Source organism: Panthera tigris, chromosome B1, assembly GCF_018350195.1.
Source record: "Panthera tigris isolate Pti1 chromosome B1, P.tigris_Pti1_mat1.1, whole genome shotgun sequence".
Taxonomy (NCBI): Eukaryota; Metazoa; Chordata; class Mammalia; order Carnivora; family Felidae; genus Panthera; species Panthera tigris.
In genome coordinates this window covers 137,432,518-137,449,390 of record NC_056663.1, presented here as the reverse complement: position 1 = coordinate 137,449,390, position 16,873 = coordinate 137,432,518, and the positions used below count along the sequence as shown (strand labels likewise).

The window sequence follows — 16,873 nt, the reverse complement described above, 5'->3', positions numbered from 1 at the left end:
AAATGCAACCAAGCCAGGTTTCACTGTGTTTACAAGGCTGACTGAAGGTCTACTGAGCTCTTTAAGCACCTCCTGAGAAAGACGCTCTATTTGTCTGAGATGTTATAATTATTATTCCACAGGAATACAATGGTAACATTCTATTTTACAACAAAGAAAATTAGATTACAAGTTTTCCTACAATCCTCCCTCCTCGCACTAAGATCACACACCGTACAGAGTTACAATGGTGCCAATTACAACATCTTTTCATGCACTGTATGCTCCTTGGGTTTTTGATGATCTGAATGGATTTCATACCAAACAGCAGGTACTGGCCGCAATCAAAACAATTTGGAAGAAAATAGTTCCATCTTCTGTGCTCAAGTCATGTTATTGATTTAAACTTCGTATTTGCCTCACTTCTTTCTTGGTACAACAAGCAAGTATGTGGCTTCTGTCCGGGCCCCCATTCTGCCAACAAGAAGGGGAGGAAAAGCCTGATACACACTAGGCCTTTTCCCTCACTAGCTGTTAGAAGCTCATTTCCCTCAAAAAGAGAGTGTTTTTAAGAATTTAGTCCAATCCACCACTTCTCCTCCCCCCCACTCCACTCTACAGAATCAGAGGCACAGAGAGGTTAAGGCTTTTGACCCAGTTTACACAGCTAGTATATTGGCAGAGCAGGGCCCAGATTCTAAATCTCCTGATAGCCCACAAGCTCCACTAAGTCATTTACTCAGTGCCCATTGTGTGAAACTCTACACCTTCTCTAAATCATGCCAGGGAGGAGATTTTCCCTGAAAAATAGCATTTTTCTTTGAGCTAGGTGCAAAACAGAAGAAAAGAAAAGGGAGAGAGAGATTGTATGTATGTGTTGGAGGAAGGGAAAAGAGCTCGGCATCATTTCCTTGAAGTACCACTCCCACATCACAGCCAAGCCTACTCTCCTGATGCAGGAATTTGGGGTTTTAGTCCTGGCTCAGCTGCTAGGGTTTATTTGTTTACAAAGCTGTAATGGGACTCCCTGAGAGAATCTCTGCAGAATACTTGAAGCTGGTGGCCAGAGGCTCTTCAATGAGCAAAGAAATACTCTGGCTTTCCCAGCCCTGCCCTGGGTGTCTAAGATGGGAGGGTGGCATATTCTAACACAGGAAAGATTCAAGGTTTAGGTCAATATATTTGGCTGATGCTCAACACAAAAGGAAGTTAAGCTGTTGAAGGGGTTAAGCCATTCAGTGTGATATCAATCAGCTTCCAACTCAGCCCTGCAGGGAACTTGTACTATGACTCTTGAGAGAGGTGTAGCCTGGAGAAATTGAATCAATAAATGGGAAAATTATAATATTATAGGTATGATAAGAAACTAAGAGAATAAGCTACATCTCCCCCCCACACCCCCTTCAGTTTGGGGCTTAATATAAGGGTCACTGTGCTTGTGGGAAAGGTCTAGCTCATCATGGTGCCAGTGACAGTGGTAATGCCCCAAACAACACCAGTGACAATAAGAAGACTGATATTGCATAACAGTGACAAAACCCACAGTACATCAAGGCTACACCATACCCTTAGGAACCATTTGGCTCAAGGGTAGAGAACCAAAGTTCACTTCAGAAAGAAGTGGGGCACCAATATGGAGCCTGGGTGCCAAGTGCATCAATGGGCAGCAGCAAGTAGCATTGTAGCTAACACTAGGCAGAGGAACATCAGGGCCACGACCATGGCACCACCCAGGAGCATGGTGGCCACAAAGCCCACAAACAATGGAGCAGAGAAAGGGAGCCGATGCTAAAGAGCAGGGCTGCTGTAGGGATAGAGCTAAACCTGTGATCACCTGGGTCTTCCACAGGGAAAGTACCCTCTATGGGATTCGCTAGAAAGCTGAAGATCCAAATGGAGGTAAATGCTATTTTGGCATTTCATCGCTTTACACCCTCCCAGGACTGGTCCACCATCTTAACCAGTGTGGCCTACATCTATGAAAGTCCCCATGAAAGACAGATGGGACAAAGGAACAGACAGGCTGTCAGCTCTGGCCAGAAGCACACCATCCTGCTAAAGGCTGGTTCAGTTCTAACTATCCACAGAGGCCCAGATCTGCTCTGCATTAGACACTCAGCAAGAGTAAAGAGCTCTGGACAGGGTCATCCCTAGGACTCCATCAGTCCCACAAGTTCAAAAACAACTCAAAGTCAGACCAAATCTTAACACCTGGGGTTTGAGAGGAAGAAGGACAAGACTAATCCTGTGCCAACCTGAAAGGAAGGGATGGTTCCCATCCAACCGCACACTTCCATGAGTTCTATAGCAGCCACAAATTTAAACCAAAGCTTTTTGAAAAAATATCATTTCTGGGGGGTGCCTGGGTGGCTCAGTCGGTTAAGCGTCCGACTTCGGCTCAGGTCACGATCTCGCGGTATGTGAGTTCGAGCCCCGCGTCGGGCTCTGTGCTGACAGCTCAGAGACTGGAGCCTATTTCAGATTCTGTGTCTCCCTCTCTCTCTGACCCTCCCCCGTTCATGCTCTGTCTCTCTCTGTCTCAAAAACAAATAAATGTTTAAAAAAAATTTTTTTTAAAAGAAAAAATATCATTTCTATCTTCTTTGTTTGTTCCCCTATCAGCCCCAACTTCTCAATTCTCCGTGGGCAGAGGTGTGTTTCAGACATTTTCCACAGCCAAGCAGCACAAGTCATGATGTGGAATCCACACGTCCATTTTTCTCCAACTTCCATTTCCGTGGTAATAGCAGTAACAATAACCAACGTGGCAATATAGGACAGGCATTGTGCTGAGCACTTTGCATATATTCTTATACATTTTTATATTTGATCATCTTATCAACTCCTTCGGGTAACACAATCATAGTCCCTACTTTACAAATGAGGAAACTACAGCAGCGATGTTTATTACCTTCCCAAGGTCACGTATTAGAAAGAGATGGAGCCTGGCCAGGCATCCAGGCAGCCCTCCAGAGCCCACAACCTTCCCTACATCCCATCATCATTAGACTAGAAGAGCGGCAAGGGATTGGCCTCTTTCAGCTCCCCCTGTAGGAAAAGCCAAATGTGAAATGAGTTTAAAGAGGAAGGAGTTTTTAAATATACACTGTCTCATCCAAAAACATGCACATTTTTCTGACTAAATAAAAATGAGCATAACTGAAGAATTTTGACCCCAGTGCCCTCAAGCCTGCACAAGAGAATATTCCAAGTTCACTTTCTGTTAGTCACCCCTGCCTGACATTTGCTTGCTGGGCAAAGCAAGGAGAGTCCCAGTAGGTTTCCTACCCAACTTGCATATAAATTAAAAACCTTTCTAAATCTCCCACTAAATTTCTCCAATTTAAGTGAGGTTTTAAGTTAAGAACTTGCTTTGATTGGATTCACTTATTTTCATCCATTTCAGAGTTTAAGATTCCCATTTGCCAATTACCTTAAATGACACAAGGGTTCTGGTTCAAAGACACCCAATCGCCAAATAACTTTAGTCCTGCAATGAGCTATAGCTACTAGGACAGGCCCATCAACAGTCACAAGATTTCCCGCAAAGGAGGAAAAAGGTTAAAGTTTCATCCCTCAGGAAAACAGCATTCAGATTTAGCCAGGGAAGAATCTGTAGATGTCAAGGGTCTAATCTGCACCCATTGGGAATGGCTACAGTTTAACCCCAGCCACCTCATGCACGCATCAGAAGATTTCACAGATCCTTATTAATTTCAAGGATACAGTTCTGTAGAGGGTACATGGTGATCAGGAAAAGGTAAACCATTTATTAAAACATGCCAGAGGCATCAGAAAACAAAGGAAAAGTAAATATAATTGTAGAGAGGGTGACCTTAGTAACCTACCGTAAAAGAGAAGGAAAACACAAATGATCCAAGCTGAAAAAAGTCTGAAAGAGGTGGGGGGCAAAGAGGGAAAAAAGCAAGCTTTGTGTTTTATTCTGGAAACATATATTATGCTCACACTGAGAGCTGACGGGCAGATGGTTGAAGCTCATACAAGGAATATTAAATCTATTGGAACCCTCTTGCCCTCCTGATACAACACAGCTCATGCCTAGAGGGCAAGACAATCAGCACACAAACGCCTACAAATCACTCAGAGTCTGTCACTAGCTGGGAAATCCTCACTGCATCCCTGAGCACACACACGTAGCCTGAATGATTTGCCCTATCCCTCACAACAGGTCTGGTAGAGAGGGTCAGGAGAGAAGGCCAAGTCAGTCTGTCTGTCTGTCTGTCTCTCTCTCTCCCTCACACCCACGCACACATGCACACATAGTGAATGTCTTTGTATTCAGACAGGCTTCTGCCATTAAAGACACATATGAATTGAAATGGCACATGAAAAGCATCCAGCAGGGAGCCTGTTTATGGGCTCCTTTTTGCCATGTCTTTGCAGGAACAGGAACAGATAATTCTATTTTAAAGGCCAGGAGAAATAAAGTCAACAAACTTTTACCTTGCCCAGTAGTCTTTTACTCTTTGTATTTTCTGATGGGCAATCATTCAACAATGCAGTGAAGGTCACACACGTTCCGCTGATTCTGCCTGGAAATAGCAAAGCATGAGACAAGAAAATCATTCCAAAATAACAGAATATGTCACATTCCTCTTTTAACCTGGGCATCTAAAGCTCAGTGGCTTATGAATATTTGGATGACAAGATGCTTTAGAGCCAGGTTACTCAAAGTATGGTTCACAAACCAAGTCCACTGACATCACCTGGGAGCTAGTTGGAAATGCAGCATCCCAGGCCCCACCCAGGCCTACCATATCAGACTTTGCTCAGGAAAGCACTGTGCTAGAGCAGTAATTTCCACTGAGAGGTGGGTGCACCTCGGGGCCCACACAAAATGATCTATAGGGTGTGCAAAGAAATTTTACAATTTCTATTTTTAAATATTTATCTCTATGTTTGTTTATTTTGTTTTGTTTATGATTATGTCAAAAAAAAAGAAATTTAGCTTCTCTACCATTTGGCATTTAGCTTGACAGTGTTACGTGTATAAACCTATCAATAAATATACTTATATTAAAAGAATGGCCTCAATTTCTTTTTTTTTTTTTTTTTTTAATGATAGGACTTTCCATTTAAAAATTGGGCTGAGAGTTCTAAGCTCTGGTGTAATTAGGCCATCTCTCTGTCCAGGAAGCTTCCCCTGTCACACGTTGACTAGATGTCCCCCGTCTCCTCCAAGTTACCTTGTAAATATGTACAGTGATAAAGAGCAGGGCCCTTCTCCTAGAGCACTTACCACGATTTGTCCAGCTATGCCTCACCCAGAACACATCAGCTAGCTGGCCAGAGGACAGGGACACATGTACGACACTGACACTTCTTCCTGTCATCCCCCCACAAGCTTTCCCTTACATCCACACCGTATAATCTTAGTGGGCTCGAGTCCTTGGCAAGACCCACATAAACAAATAATCATCCTCCAATAAAATAATGAACTCATTTTATCTGTAGTAAGTGCCATGAGGGAAAAGTGCAGGAGGGTCAGGGAGAACATGCATCGTCTGGAGGGCCAGGGAAACTTCCATGAGGAAGTGACATTTGATTGAGGACCTAAAAAATGAACACAACTTTGGCAGAGCATTCAAGCAGGAGGAGCTAGTGCAAATGACCTATGTGAGGAAGGAATTTGTAACAGATTAGATTCTGATTACTGGCTAATGTGGTTGGATATGGGTGAGCAAGAGTGAGGGCAGCAGGGATGAAGCTAGAGGGGAAGACCAAGTCCAGATGTTTGGGACCATGTGAAGGATTTGGGACTTTATCACATAAGATGATTGAGCCTAGGGTAATGTTCCAGTTTGAGCTCATCCAAAAGGAGATCCTGAGGCAAGGACTGGGTATAAAAAGTTTATTTGGGAAATAGTCCAGGAAACTTGGTGAGGGCTGAAGATAAGGTAGCAAGACAAGTCAATAAGAGGGTCACTAATGAGCACAGTAGGCAATTCAGGCTCAATCCCAGAGGGGGCCCTCTAGGTGATTGCATGAAATATGCCTCAGAATGTTGCCACAGTCCACGTAGGGAAGCTGGACACATATCCATCAATTCTCACCCCTTGTTATTTGTAGGATGCTTCTGTAGTGTTAATTTCTACCATGTATGAAGATGAGGAGGGGCCTATGGCCAGAGAATGTCTTCAACACATGCAGGTAGACATCCCATGTACAGGTAGAGTGAACAACCCATCTGCCTTGCACAGGAATGTCCTGGCTTTAGCACTGAAAGTCTTGTGTCCTGGGAATCCCCTAAGTCCTAGCAAACTGAGATGACTGGTCATTCTAATATAAGAACTATCTATAGCTGACATCTGGAGTAGGTCAAAGGGATATGGGTGGAACACTGACAATATCTGTGAAATGGCGTCAAAAGATTCAACAACTGCACCCTGTCTAGATCCTGAAATATCAATGACATTGTCTTACCAGAAAGACAGAGTCTGTGACATATGTTTAGCAATGCCCAAGAAGATTACAAAGCTGGACATCAAAAATTTCCAGAATGTAATACATGTTATTGTCTATAATAACATGCCTGTATTGGTTTCCAATGGCTGCTAGAGCAAGTCAACACAAGTTTAGTGGCTTAAAACAATACAAATCTATTGTCTTATGGTTCTGGAGATGGAAGTCTAAAATGGTTGGCAGGGCTGTGTTCCTTCTGGAGGCTCTAGGAGAATCCCTTTCCTTGCCTTTTCCAGCTGCTAGAGTCTGCATTCCTACTTGAGGTCCTGTAAGCACTAAAACTGCTGCTTCCATAGTGAAATCTTCCTCTCTGACTTTGACCTTCCTGCCTCCCTCTCATAAAGATGATTATGATTCCATTGGGCCTACCTGGATAATCCAGGATAATCTATGTGAAAATCCTTCACTGAATCACATCTGCAAAGTCCCTTTTGCCATGTAAGGTAACATATTCACAGGCTTCAGGGATTATGACATGGACATCTCTGGGGTGCAGCATGGGATGGTGAGGGGGGCATTCTGTCTACAATAGTTTCCTTGATTCTAAGGCACATTTAGTTACAAGATGTACATTAATTTAGTAGTGACTTTGATGGGTGGAAACCACTAATTAAGTGTAAATTTTTAATGTGTATCCTGATTTCAGAAATGTTACAATGTGGGGGAGCCTGGGTGGCTCAGTTGGTTAAGCATCCGACTTGATTTCGGCTCAGGTCATGACCTCATGGTTTGTGAGTTTGAGCCCCGCATTGGGCTCTGTGCTGACAGAGCATTCTGCTCTGTGCTGACAGAGCAGAGCCTGCTTGGGATTCTGTCTCTCTCTCTCTCTCTCTCTCTCCCCACCTCCCCCCACCCCCCACCGGCTCATGCATGCTCTCTCTCTCTCTCTCTCTCTCAAAATAAATAAATAAATAACTTTTTTTAAAAAAGGAAATGTAACGTGAACAGCTATACAGCACAGAATTCAGCACCTATGATAATGCCACAAACAAGGCAGAGCTGTGTTTTTATAGGCCCAGGTTGTACATGCAGAGCCTAAGGTGAAGCTCCACCAGGTAGGATGTAGCGGTAGAAGATAGGCCCTGTCCTCCTAGAGCTTTCTTTCTTGGGGGAGAGGCAGACAATAAGCAGTTACCCAGGGGCTGATGAGGGCCACGAGGAAGAAGGAAGCAGGGCAGGGAGGGGAGGATCTTATTCAGATGGACCAGGTCAGGCAAAGTAGGCAAGGAGGTCATGTTTAAGCAGAGACCTCGGTGATGGCACAGAGAACAGGATCGGGGTCAAAGGGCAGCCCACGCACAAGAACTATGAGGCAGAAGGAAGCTTGACACTGGAACATTCGTCAGTTTCACAGGAAAGACATTTCCCAACTACCACTTTCCCCACTCAGGCATAATGCTGCTCAGGTAACATCAACTATAAAACTTGACAGTAAATTCCTTTTTTTTTTTCTTTTCTTCTTATTTTATAGAGAGAGAGAGCTAGAGAGAGGGGCAGAAAGAGAGAGAAAGAATCCCAATTAGGCTCCACGCTGTCAGCTCAGAGCCCCACACAGGGCTCAATCTCACGCCTATGGGATGATGACCTGAGCAGAAACCAAGAGTCCGACGCTCAACTGACTGAGCCACCTAGGCAGCCCTTTTTTTTTTCTTAAGGTTGGGTGGGAGCTGTGGTTGGACAAGAAGGAGAACAAAGTAAGAGCTAAGAAGGTTACCTGCTATAAAACTTCATAGCAGAAACTACCAGTTTTGTTCCAAATTTAAACTTGTCTTGGAGTTCCTGGGATTGAGCCCCACATCGGGCTCTGTGCTGGCAGCAAGGAGCCTGCTTGGGATTCTGTCTCTCCCTCTCTCTCTTCCCCTTCTCTGCTCAGGCACGTGCAAGATAAATAAATAGACATTCAAAAAAAAATTTGTCTTAAGTACCTTGCCTGCGAGTAGTGTAAAGATAGACCCAAAAGAAACATGATATTCTCATCTTCCTACTTTTTGTTCCCTCAACAACTGGTTTCATCATTTTAAAAAATAAAATGGGCATTTCTTTCCTTCTTTTTTTCCTTTTCAACTTTACAATCTCAACACCCCAATAGTTCTACCACCTCCATCCTAATACACCTTACTCCCACCCTCCTGAAGTTGTCCCTTTATCAGAAAGCCAGAGCTCTGAGAAGCATGTGAGCCTGTCCCCTGACCAGAGATGAGACAGCCAGGTCCTGTCCCTACCAGGGTCAAGGGCCAAGACCAATGTCTGTTTGATTAAAACCCCATCAAAAAGAATAAACAGAAGTCTTAGTCCCTCTCAAGAGAAAGGGAAAAGCCATCTGGAAAATCCCCTGCATCATTATGACAGCTACAAATTGCCAATTATTAATGGCTCCCAATCTAACAGCCAGAGTACAACAGGGACTCTATTTGTTAGGAAATGCTGGTGAGGACCAGTTCCCCAAACAAAAGGGCAAACACGCAAGCACAAAGAACCTGCCCACCCCCTCCCCAGAAGTTCAAAGGTTTAGAACCTTACAGCTTTAGAGGATAATCGAGAGAAGACTCATTAGAAGGGTGAGCCCTCAAGCTGTGGCTCATGGCTAAACCACATAAAAGAACACCTTCTTATTGACCTTGACTTACACATCTCAACAATGTTTCCTAACATCACATTTACAATCAAGATAGATACAATTAATATAAACACTATTGAAAATTATGTAGGAAATAGAAATTTGATTTGTGTGTGTGTGTGTGTGTGTGTGTGTGTGTGTTCCCTTGGGTTGTTCATGAAAGTATTTGAAGAATTGCTCACCCACATGCCTGTGAATCTGATGGTTATTTTACAAATCATTATAATGACAAAAATATACAGTCTGGCAACTCAATTGTCATGGATGTTTAACTTAAACCTCTAGCTTTCAGAAGTACATTTACATGATGCTATTATTGTTACAACAGTCATTTTAAAGTTGTATTATTACACATGTAAAGTATCTTGACCCAAGTCCTACAGGAAACAAGAAGGGCCTGGAAATTTATAATTGTATTTGACCAAAACATGAAACCGTAACCAAGAAACCGGGAAATTTTCAATAACAACCTGGACTAAGCTGAATATTTTCCAAACCATAAATCATAGGTTTGTTGGACACCTTTACAGGTTAAATGATGCAAGCAATTTCAGTGCAGGCTGGTGTGATGCCCACTGAAATGAAATGTGAACCAATATCTTCAGGGAGATGTTCAGCAGGATCCACGAGGATTTAACCATAAGTCACTCATTAGTGTTAATGGACCATGGCTCTCAAGGTCCAGGTGACACCTTGGGATGTTACTTCCTGTAGAAAAGGTAGATCAAGGCAGTACCCGCTGTGGTCTGGGAAAACTGAAGGTAAATTAAATGTTGTCACCTATTAGAGGTGGAAGGAGCTAAAGGCTCAATCTCTATTTTTACTAACCTGTCAACACAGAATATTTTTTATAGAAACTCATCTGCCATTCCTCATCAAAAACTACCTTCTACTGTGGCTATTCTGTCCTTTCTATTTATAACTAAGCTGCCCGCACAGATATGGAGGGCAGCGATTCTGTCTTATACTTTTGACTCTCTCAAAATCTAGCTCAGTGTTTTGGTCATCATCGATGCTCAGTAAATAATTCTTGATGAGAATGAAAAAGGAGAAAGAGGAAGAAAAAGCTATAAAATATCCTCAGTTGTCATCTTGAGCAGGAAGAATAATCACAAGTCATAAACGCGCCCAAATGAAGGAGTAACTTTAAAGGGGTTACTCTTGTGATTTCAGGTAAGAATGCCCAACACCCCTAATTAAACCCAGGTCTAAGTTTAGAAGGTTCCCTTTTGTCATTTAAAATCGGCTGTTCCTCAGCTTAGATGGAGTACTTCTTGGCCTTCTTGTCGCTCATTCAGCTGAGGTTAGTGTAATACATTTAACCTTAATGGTGTTTACACTTGCTCTGCTAACAGCAACACATGACAACTGGATTTTTATTTAAGTGTTCTCTTGGATGGCATCCTAGTGAGATAAGATAGAGCAAAAGAAATAATGTCCGCAGGCACACATTACTAATGAGGGGTGAAGTTAATTGGTGTTTGGGCAACAGTACTCATTCCTTGCTTGCAGAACCATTCAATGTCATTAACAAGATTCTAAATCCCAATAGTGCTTTGTAATACATCCTGTATTACCAAAGTTCCTAACTTCCTGTCAGAGTTGACAATTATTCTCGAGAAAGGTTGATTTTGTCAAATTAGGTAATCAGGGATATTAAGCCATCTGAGGACTTTTCCACCTATAGGCATCTTTCTTCCGTTCCAAAAATAGCTATGTGTGCCAAGCACAATGGTAAACGTTTTATGCACATTACTGACGCAAAGCAACCTTGAAAGGTGAAATTGCCTTCCATATTTCATAGGTTAGGAAGCTCAGAAAGGTTAAATAATTTGTCAAAGGTCACACAGCTATTCAGTGAGGGAGCTAGGAACTGAAACCAGCTCTTAGATTCTAAATCCCATCCCCTTCTCAGGCACACACCTTATGGTCTGAACCTTTATCCCGCTCTCATGAAGCCAGACCCGAACTCTCTCATTTCACCTGGAACAACTTACCAAGTTTCTCCTATTTCTGGAGTGGGGAGTGGAGCTGAAAGTTACACTGACAGGTAGAAATCTGATTTCCCTCAAAACTCCCCCATGTCTATGATTCAACACCTTGTAAAGACATTATTTATTATTGTTGTTCCTATTGCTATTAGCATCAAATCAATATTACAATCAAAATCGTCAAATCAATATTACAATCAAAATCAATCAAATCATCAAATCAATATTACACTAAATCACAAGGCAGCACTATATTTTTCAAAGTTGGACTAAATTAGGGAGATGAAGCTAAGCTCTCCCTTATTCAATCAAACTAGCTCTGTAGAGCCTGACGACTTAGTGCTCTAAATTAATAAATAAAACAATTTATAAAACAAATTGAGCCAGAGGATGCCTCCATCTCAAGTTGTTTGAAAGGAAGTTGAGACCTGCCTTTGAAGAAAAAGTCCTACATTTGGCAGCAATCTCAATCCATGAAAGTGGTTAGAACTTGCTATCATTACTCTTCCCCAAATATCCCATATGTTAAAATTGAGACACAGAAATATAAAAAGATGTAAATAAATAAACAAAAACCTCATGATCTCATCACCCAGAGACAGTCTCTATTAGTAGTTTGTATGATTTCTTTCTTCCTATCTTCTGGGTACTTTTGATGTATCTGATTTTATATCACAAATACAGCTTTTCATTCCTGAGGAAATTTGGGGAACTCTATGGAAACTCAGTTCTAACCTTAACATATTAAGATAATAAACATTGGTCAGAATTTCTTCTGAAAGGTTGACTTTCAGAAAATCTATCAGCTTAAACTCATTGATTTAAAGGAATTGACCCAAAGGAACCTAAATTTATTCAAATATTACTGATATATAATTCCCTCAGGTTTACTGAACTATATAACTTCATAAATTTTCCTAACGACAGGACAACTCCAGTGAGGATTACAAAATTCTGCAAAATCAGGAGTAAGCAAAAAGGAAATTAAAAATTGTGAGAAAGGGACATTAAACAGATTTTGTTCACTTGTTTTAATTAGTATAGCTGAATTTTAATTATCACAATTCTTCACCAGACACTAGAAAATGTGCTCAAACCATTTTGGAAAATTAACAAAGCTTTAATAGTACCAGGCCTTGTTTAATTTTCTTCTATTTTGCATTTGCAAAACAAAAAGTGACTTAAGCAAGAAGGTAGGGCATTTGGAGCAAGCAAGTAAAACAGAAGTTTTGCATCACTTAAGTAATTCATTAGACTATAGTCTTCATGAAGGCAAGGATGTTTCTACTCATTTATTGTCGTAGATGTGGCATCCAGCATAGTGAGTGAGTGAGTGTAAAAATGAATAAATGATTGTATCTCTTGGCCCCTCAAAAGGGCTATAAAATTCCCAAAGGCAGAGGTCGTAACTTTTATTTCTTCATACACAAAACATCAGTAGAGGGTTGAGTAATTAGGAATCAGTCAATAGATACCCCTTAGCAAACACATTTTCTAGAAAGGAATAGCTTTCACCATCCCCCAATGAGAAGGACAAAACAGTCTAGACTCTAAATGAACAACACAACCCAGGTAAATTAGTGTGATCTGGGAGGTGCAAAACTCTGCTGCTTCTCCTCTCCTGAAGTTAACAGCAGGCTCTATTAATGCAAAGAGAGTCAAGGTCTGTACTCCCTGAGCCACCCACATGTTTCCACTGCCTCCTCTTACGTACATTTGAGTAGGTTTCTCTCTGTTATGGGCAATATTTTACCTAAAGATATGAAATTTGGGGGGGGGGGGGAGGTAGTGAGGTGGAAAGCTGTCTTATGTAAGAGGGTCTCCTGACTCCAGCACTGCACCATCTGACTCCTGATTCATTTCATTTCAGCTCTCGTGGACCACCATCAGACTAGATCCAGATTAACGCTACATGCCCAACACCTCAATTTTATCATCACTTGATTCTTCATGTGTTCAATTAATTTGACCCATCCCTTGGCTGAATTTGCTGCTGGGTTTGCTCTGACACACATATGAGTTTCAGATCCCAACCGTACTCTTGTCCCTAACATCTCCCTGAGCTACCACTTAACAGCTGTGTTTGTCCCCTTTTGCCTCTCTCAACCACCTCTCATTCAGAGCCACAAACCACAGACATTAGGTTCTCCACAGAAGTGATTTTACATTCCTGAAAATGAAAGACTTTGAATCATTATGAGAGCAACCCCCCACACACACACACTTTAACAAAATTTATACAATACAGAAAACTACAGAATAGGATATAAAGCTTCCTTCTAATCAATCAGATGCCCAGGAAACAATCACTAGTATCAACTTACTGCGTATTCTTGTGCATTCCTTCCTAAATCAACATCCAAATTTTGGCAGAAGAATTTTGTTTCATCTGTGTTATCCATCAGTTTGGATTGAGAGTCACAAGAAGAAAAATCCTTAGTGTTATGAGCACATAATGTCATCAATAAATAGCTTTTGACACTAATTATGGAGTAAATCAGTTGCCAGGAACAAAGGTATGAGAGATCTGTCACAATTCCACACCTGTTTGTTTCCCTGGTTGAATGCTTTGACTTCAATAACATTTTCATTTAGAGTGTTTATTGGTGACATATGAAGAATATAAGAGAGATGTAAGTAAGAATGGTTTGGTGTAATGGTTCAAATCAAGTTTTGCTTTGCTCCAGTCATTTTTTTTTAACCTACTGGGCTTCCTTCCACAATGCAAATTTGATTCTTTCTATAACCTACTTGAATTACAGGCCTTGGCTTCTGCAAGTCAAGTGTTATATGGATTTTAAACCTTATAACCCTGGGTATGTCTGAAGTCAGATTAGTCTTTATGGTACAAAAAAAAAAAATAGACTTAAGAGAATCTGTTCTATCCAAGTGCTTGCATTTCACCAGCAAGGGTGAATTTTTACATCTATGTGTGAATACCTATAAGTCTTAACAGAAATTGGACGTAACCAATAGTTTCATTTCACCTCTGTATACGCATCTCTAATCAAACTTAAAACTTTGTTATATTGCTAATTAACTCTAAACACATAAGGGGAGATAGAAACATTATTGACAGGTATAGGTGTTAGTCTCTCTTGCTAGGGAGCAAAGAGTAGCATTCAGTCTCTTGTGTATATATCTAGATGTCTAGGGATGTGTGTGGAGATGTGTTATAAACACTTATATGCACTGTATATAACATTCCAGGAAAATAAATACCCCCCCCCATCTAAAATCAACATATATTAAGAGGTTTGGAGTGTAATCAACTCACCACCCCCTTTCAGAGAATCACTGTAGGATATAAAATAAAAGCACAAAGCTGTACCATTTTGCCTTTTTCTTTCAGGAGCTAAATTTGCATTATCCTTCTGCCATATGTTCAGGTAGCTTTCAATGATACCTCATGCAGCTGTGTCATTGAATTCCCCAACCTTAATGAATAAACTAATTACAGTCTGAAATGAACTCTTGCAGACTAGCTATCTCCTGCCATAGATCAAGAAGAGAACTTTATTCCCACAACTATCTACTCATTTGCATGAGCCATAAAAAGTGCACCAGACCATCATTCCCTACTCCAGCTGGGCAACCAGAGCTGCATCAATAGGACAATATGCCATCATTATTAATTCTCCATAGTTCAAGTTCGCAGCAGTAAATTTGCCACTGCCATGATTCTCAAGTACAAATGCAACTAGGATGCTATTGATTAACTTGAGTTAGATGGCAGTGTTGCTATAATTGTTAGTTTCACTGCATTAAATTTTACAATTGAGCACAGTATTCATTTGGGTCCTAGAGTTGTTTGTTTACAAATCTTTTCCAAATAAAAGTCAAAATAAAGGTTTGACCATTTGAAGAATTTTAGAGTAGTAAGAATCACTTTATCAAACATAAATATGGCTGAGTTGATGGTGAAAATTACCAAGAAAACAAGCTAAAGAGAGAGGGACAGGAGATGTAAGTCAGCCTTCATTCTCTGAATTCAACATTCATCCTCTGCTCTGAATGCCACATCTATCCTGCCCCTCAGATAAGGATCCTGCTGTATCTGTTAATTATAACACTAGGTTGGATTCCAATTACATGGTTCTCGGATGAATGTAACCTTATGGTGACTTTGTTGCCAAATTAACTCTTTCTCACCAGCAGCAAGTAACAAAATTTAAAGAGACTGACCGCAGAGCACCCCAGGCTCTCTGGCTTCTTTCTCCCTCAACGTGGCTGCAAACATTACCATCGGAGTTGTAGAATTCCAGAATGAAAGGTGGGATAACATATCATGAAAGTGAAAGTTAGGAGGCCTAAATTTCCAGTCCCAGTTTTGTGCATTCTAGCTCTGGGACTCAGACTCATACAGTTTCCACTTCCTTTTCTGCCATGTAAGGTGTAATGACGCTCCACTAGAACATGTATAGGAGTGGACATGTCTTTGAGTTCTACATGTATTTAAAATCCTAGTGGGGGGGCGCCTGGGTGGCGCAGTCGGTTAAGCGTCCGACTTCAGCCAGGTCACGATCTCGCGGTCCGTGAGTTCGAGCCCCGCGTCAGGCTCTGGGCTGATGGCTCGGAGCCTGGAGCCTGTTTCCAATTCTGTGTCTCCCTCTCTCTCTGACCCTCCCCTGTTCATGCTCTGTCTCTCTCTGTCCCAAAAATAAATAAAAAAAAAAAAAAAACGTTAAAAAAAAAAAATCCTAGTGGGATCATTTTTACATGACCCTTTCTACCCAGGTCAGACCTCTGTTGCTTATTCTATTCACAATATGTTCAGATACTCTCATCCAGAACAAAAAAAATTATTATCATCATCAAATGTGATGTTGAGAATATATTTCAGATTTCCTCTCAAAAACTATGGTTCTGTGGTATGTTTCACACTCACAAAAGCACAAGATTGTAAGGTAACTCAGGAGATCATAAAGTGTTTGCAACAAATAAGATTAAATTTAAACCATCCTGATCAAAATACGGTCCTCATATTTTTCCTTAAAAGAATTAAAGTTGGAAAGTAGGGCTAGAGACAGAGTATCCTAATAATGATATAACATTGAAAAGCAGGATTACTATTGTAATAACTTCTATTTATATAGGATGGCACAGGGGCACCTGAGTGGCTCAGTCAGTTAAGCATATGTGACCATATACACTGGAGCCAATAACACGGGGGAGTATTTGAGAGGGAAGAGATTACCACCCAGGGCCTGAAAAGGCAAGGATAAGGCATGGGTTTATCAGAACCCAGGGAGAAGAGCTCTGGGAAAGTCCATGCGTGACTCTGGAGCTATGGTCTTCAAGAGAGGGAAGCAGCCAACCTGTGGTAGCCCAGCAGGGAGGAAGCAGGATGCCCCAATCCTCCCTCTCTCCAACATCCTGTTAGTTCCCCCCATTGGGCAAACCCAACCAAGAAGCCAGAAGGCAAGGGGATCTCCTTATGGCAGTACTTTCAGGTCATCTTCCTGGGCCTAGAGGAGAACAAAGAGAGGATCTGGAGGAGCAAATAGTCAGAGATCCAGCAAAGTGGATTAGCTGAGTGAGTTCCATCAACACCGGGAGCACATCTCCTCTGATGCCACTGTGAAATAGCCAAAGTCCTTATACCTTGAAGTATTCTGAATTGGTATTAGACCATAATATTTCCCATATAATGTTTTTTCTTGTTTTATGTACAATAATTCAGAATTTCAGAAGCTGGAGCATCATGTAAATAAAATGGACTCTTGGAGAATATCAGCTTGAAGGCAACTTAGAGCATTTGAATTGCATTCTGTAGCAAACACCACATCCAAACCGCCACAGA

At 41.4% G+C, this 16,873-nt stretch overlaps 1 protein-coding gene across 5 annotated transcripts in view; it reads right to left on the bottom strand.

Moving 5' to 3' along the window:
• RASGEF1B (RasGEF domain family member 1B) overlaps positions 1 to 16,873 on the bottom strand; it is a 648,732-nt gene that overhangs the window by 564,497 nt on the left and 67,362 nt on the right. For 3 of the 5 annotated variants that reach the window (XM_042984295.1, XM_042984299.1, XM_042984294.1), the window contains one exon: positions 4,444 to 4,532. The exons of 1 other annotated variant lie outside the window; for it this stretch is intronic. Coding sequence is in view for 1 of the 4 variants with exons in the window: in XM_042984294.1 (XP_042840228.1) it covers positions 4,444 to 4,490 (47 nt within the window). In the remaining 3 variants the exon portion in view is untranslated. Of the gene's footprint in view, positions 1 to 4,443; positions 4,533 to 16,873 lie in introns of those variants that run through there. One more of the 5 variants, XM_042984302.1, reaches the window with a different exon arrangement.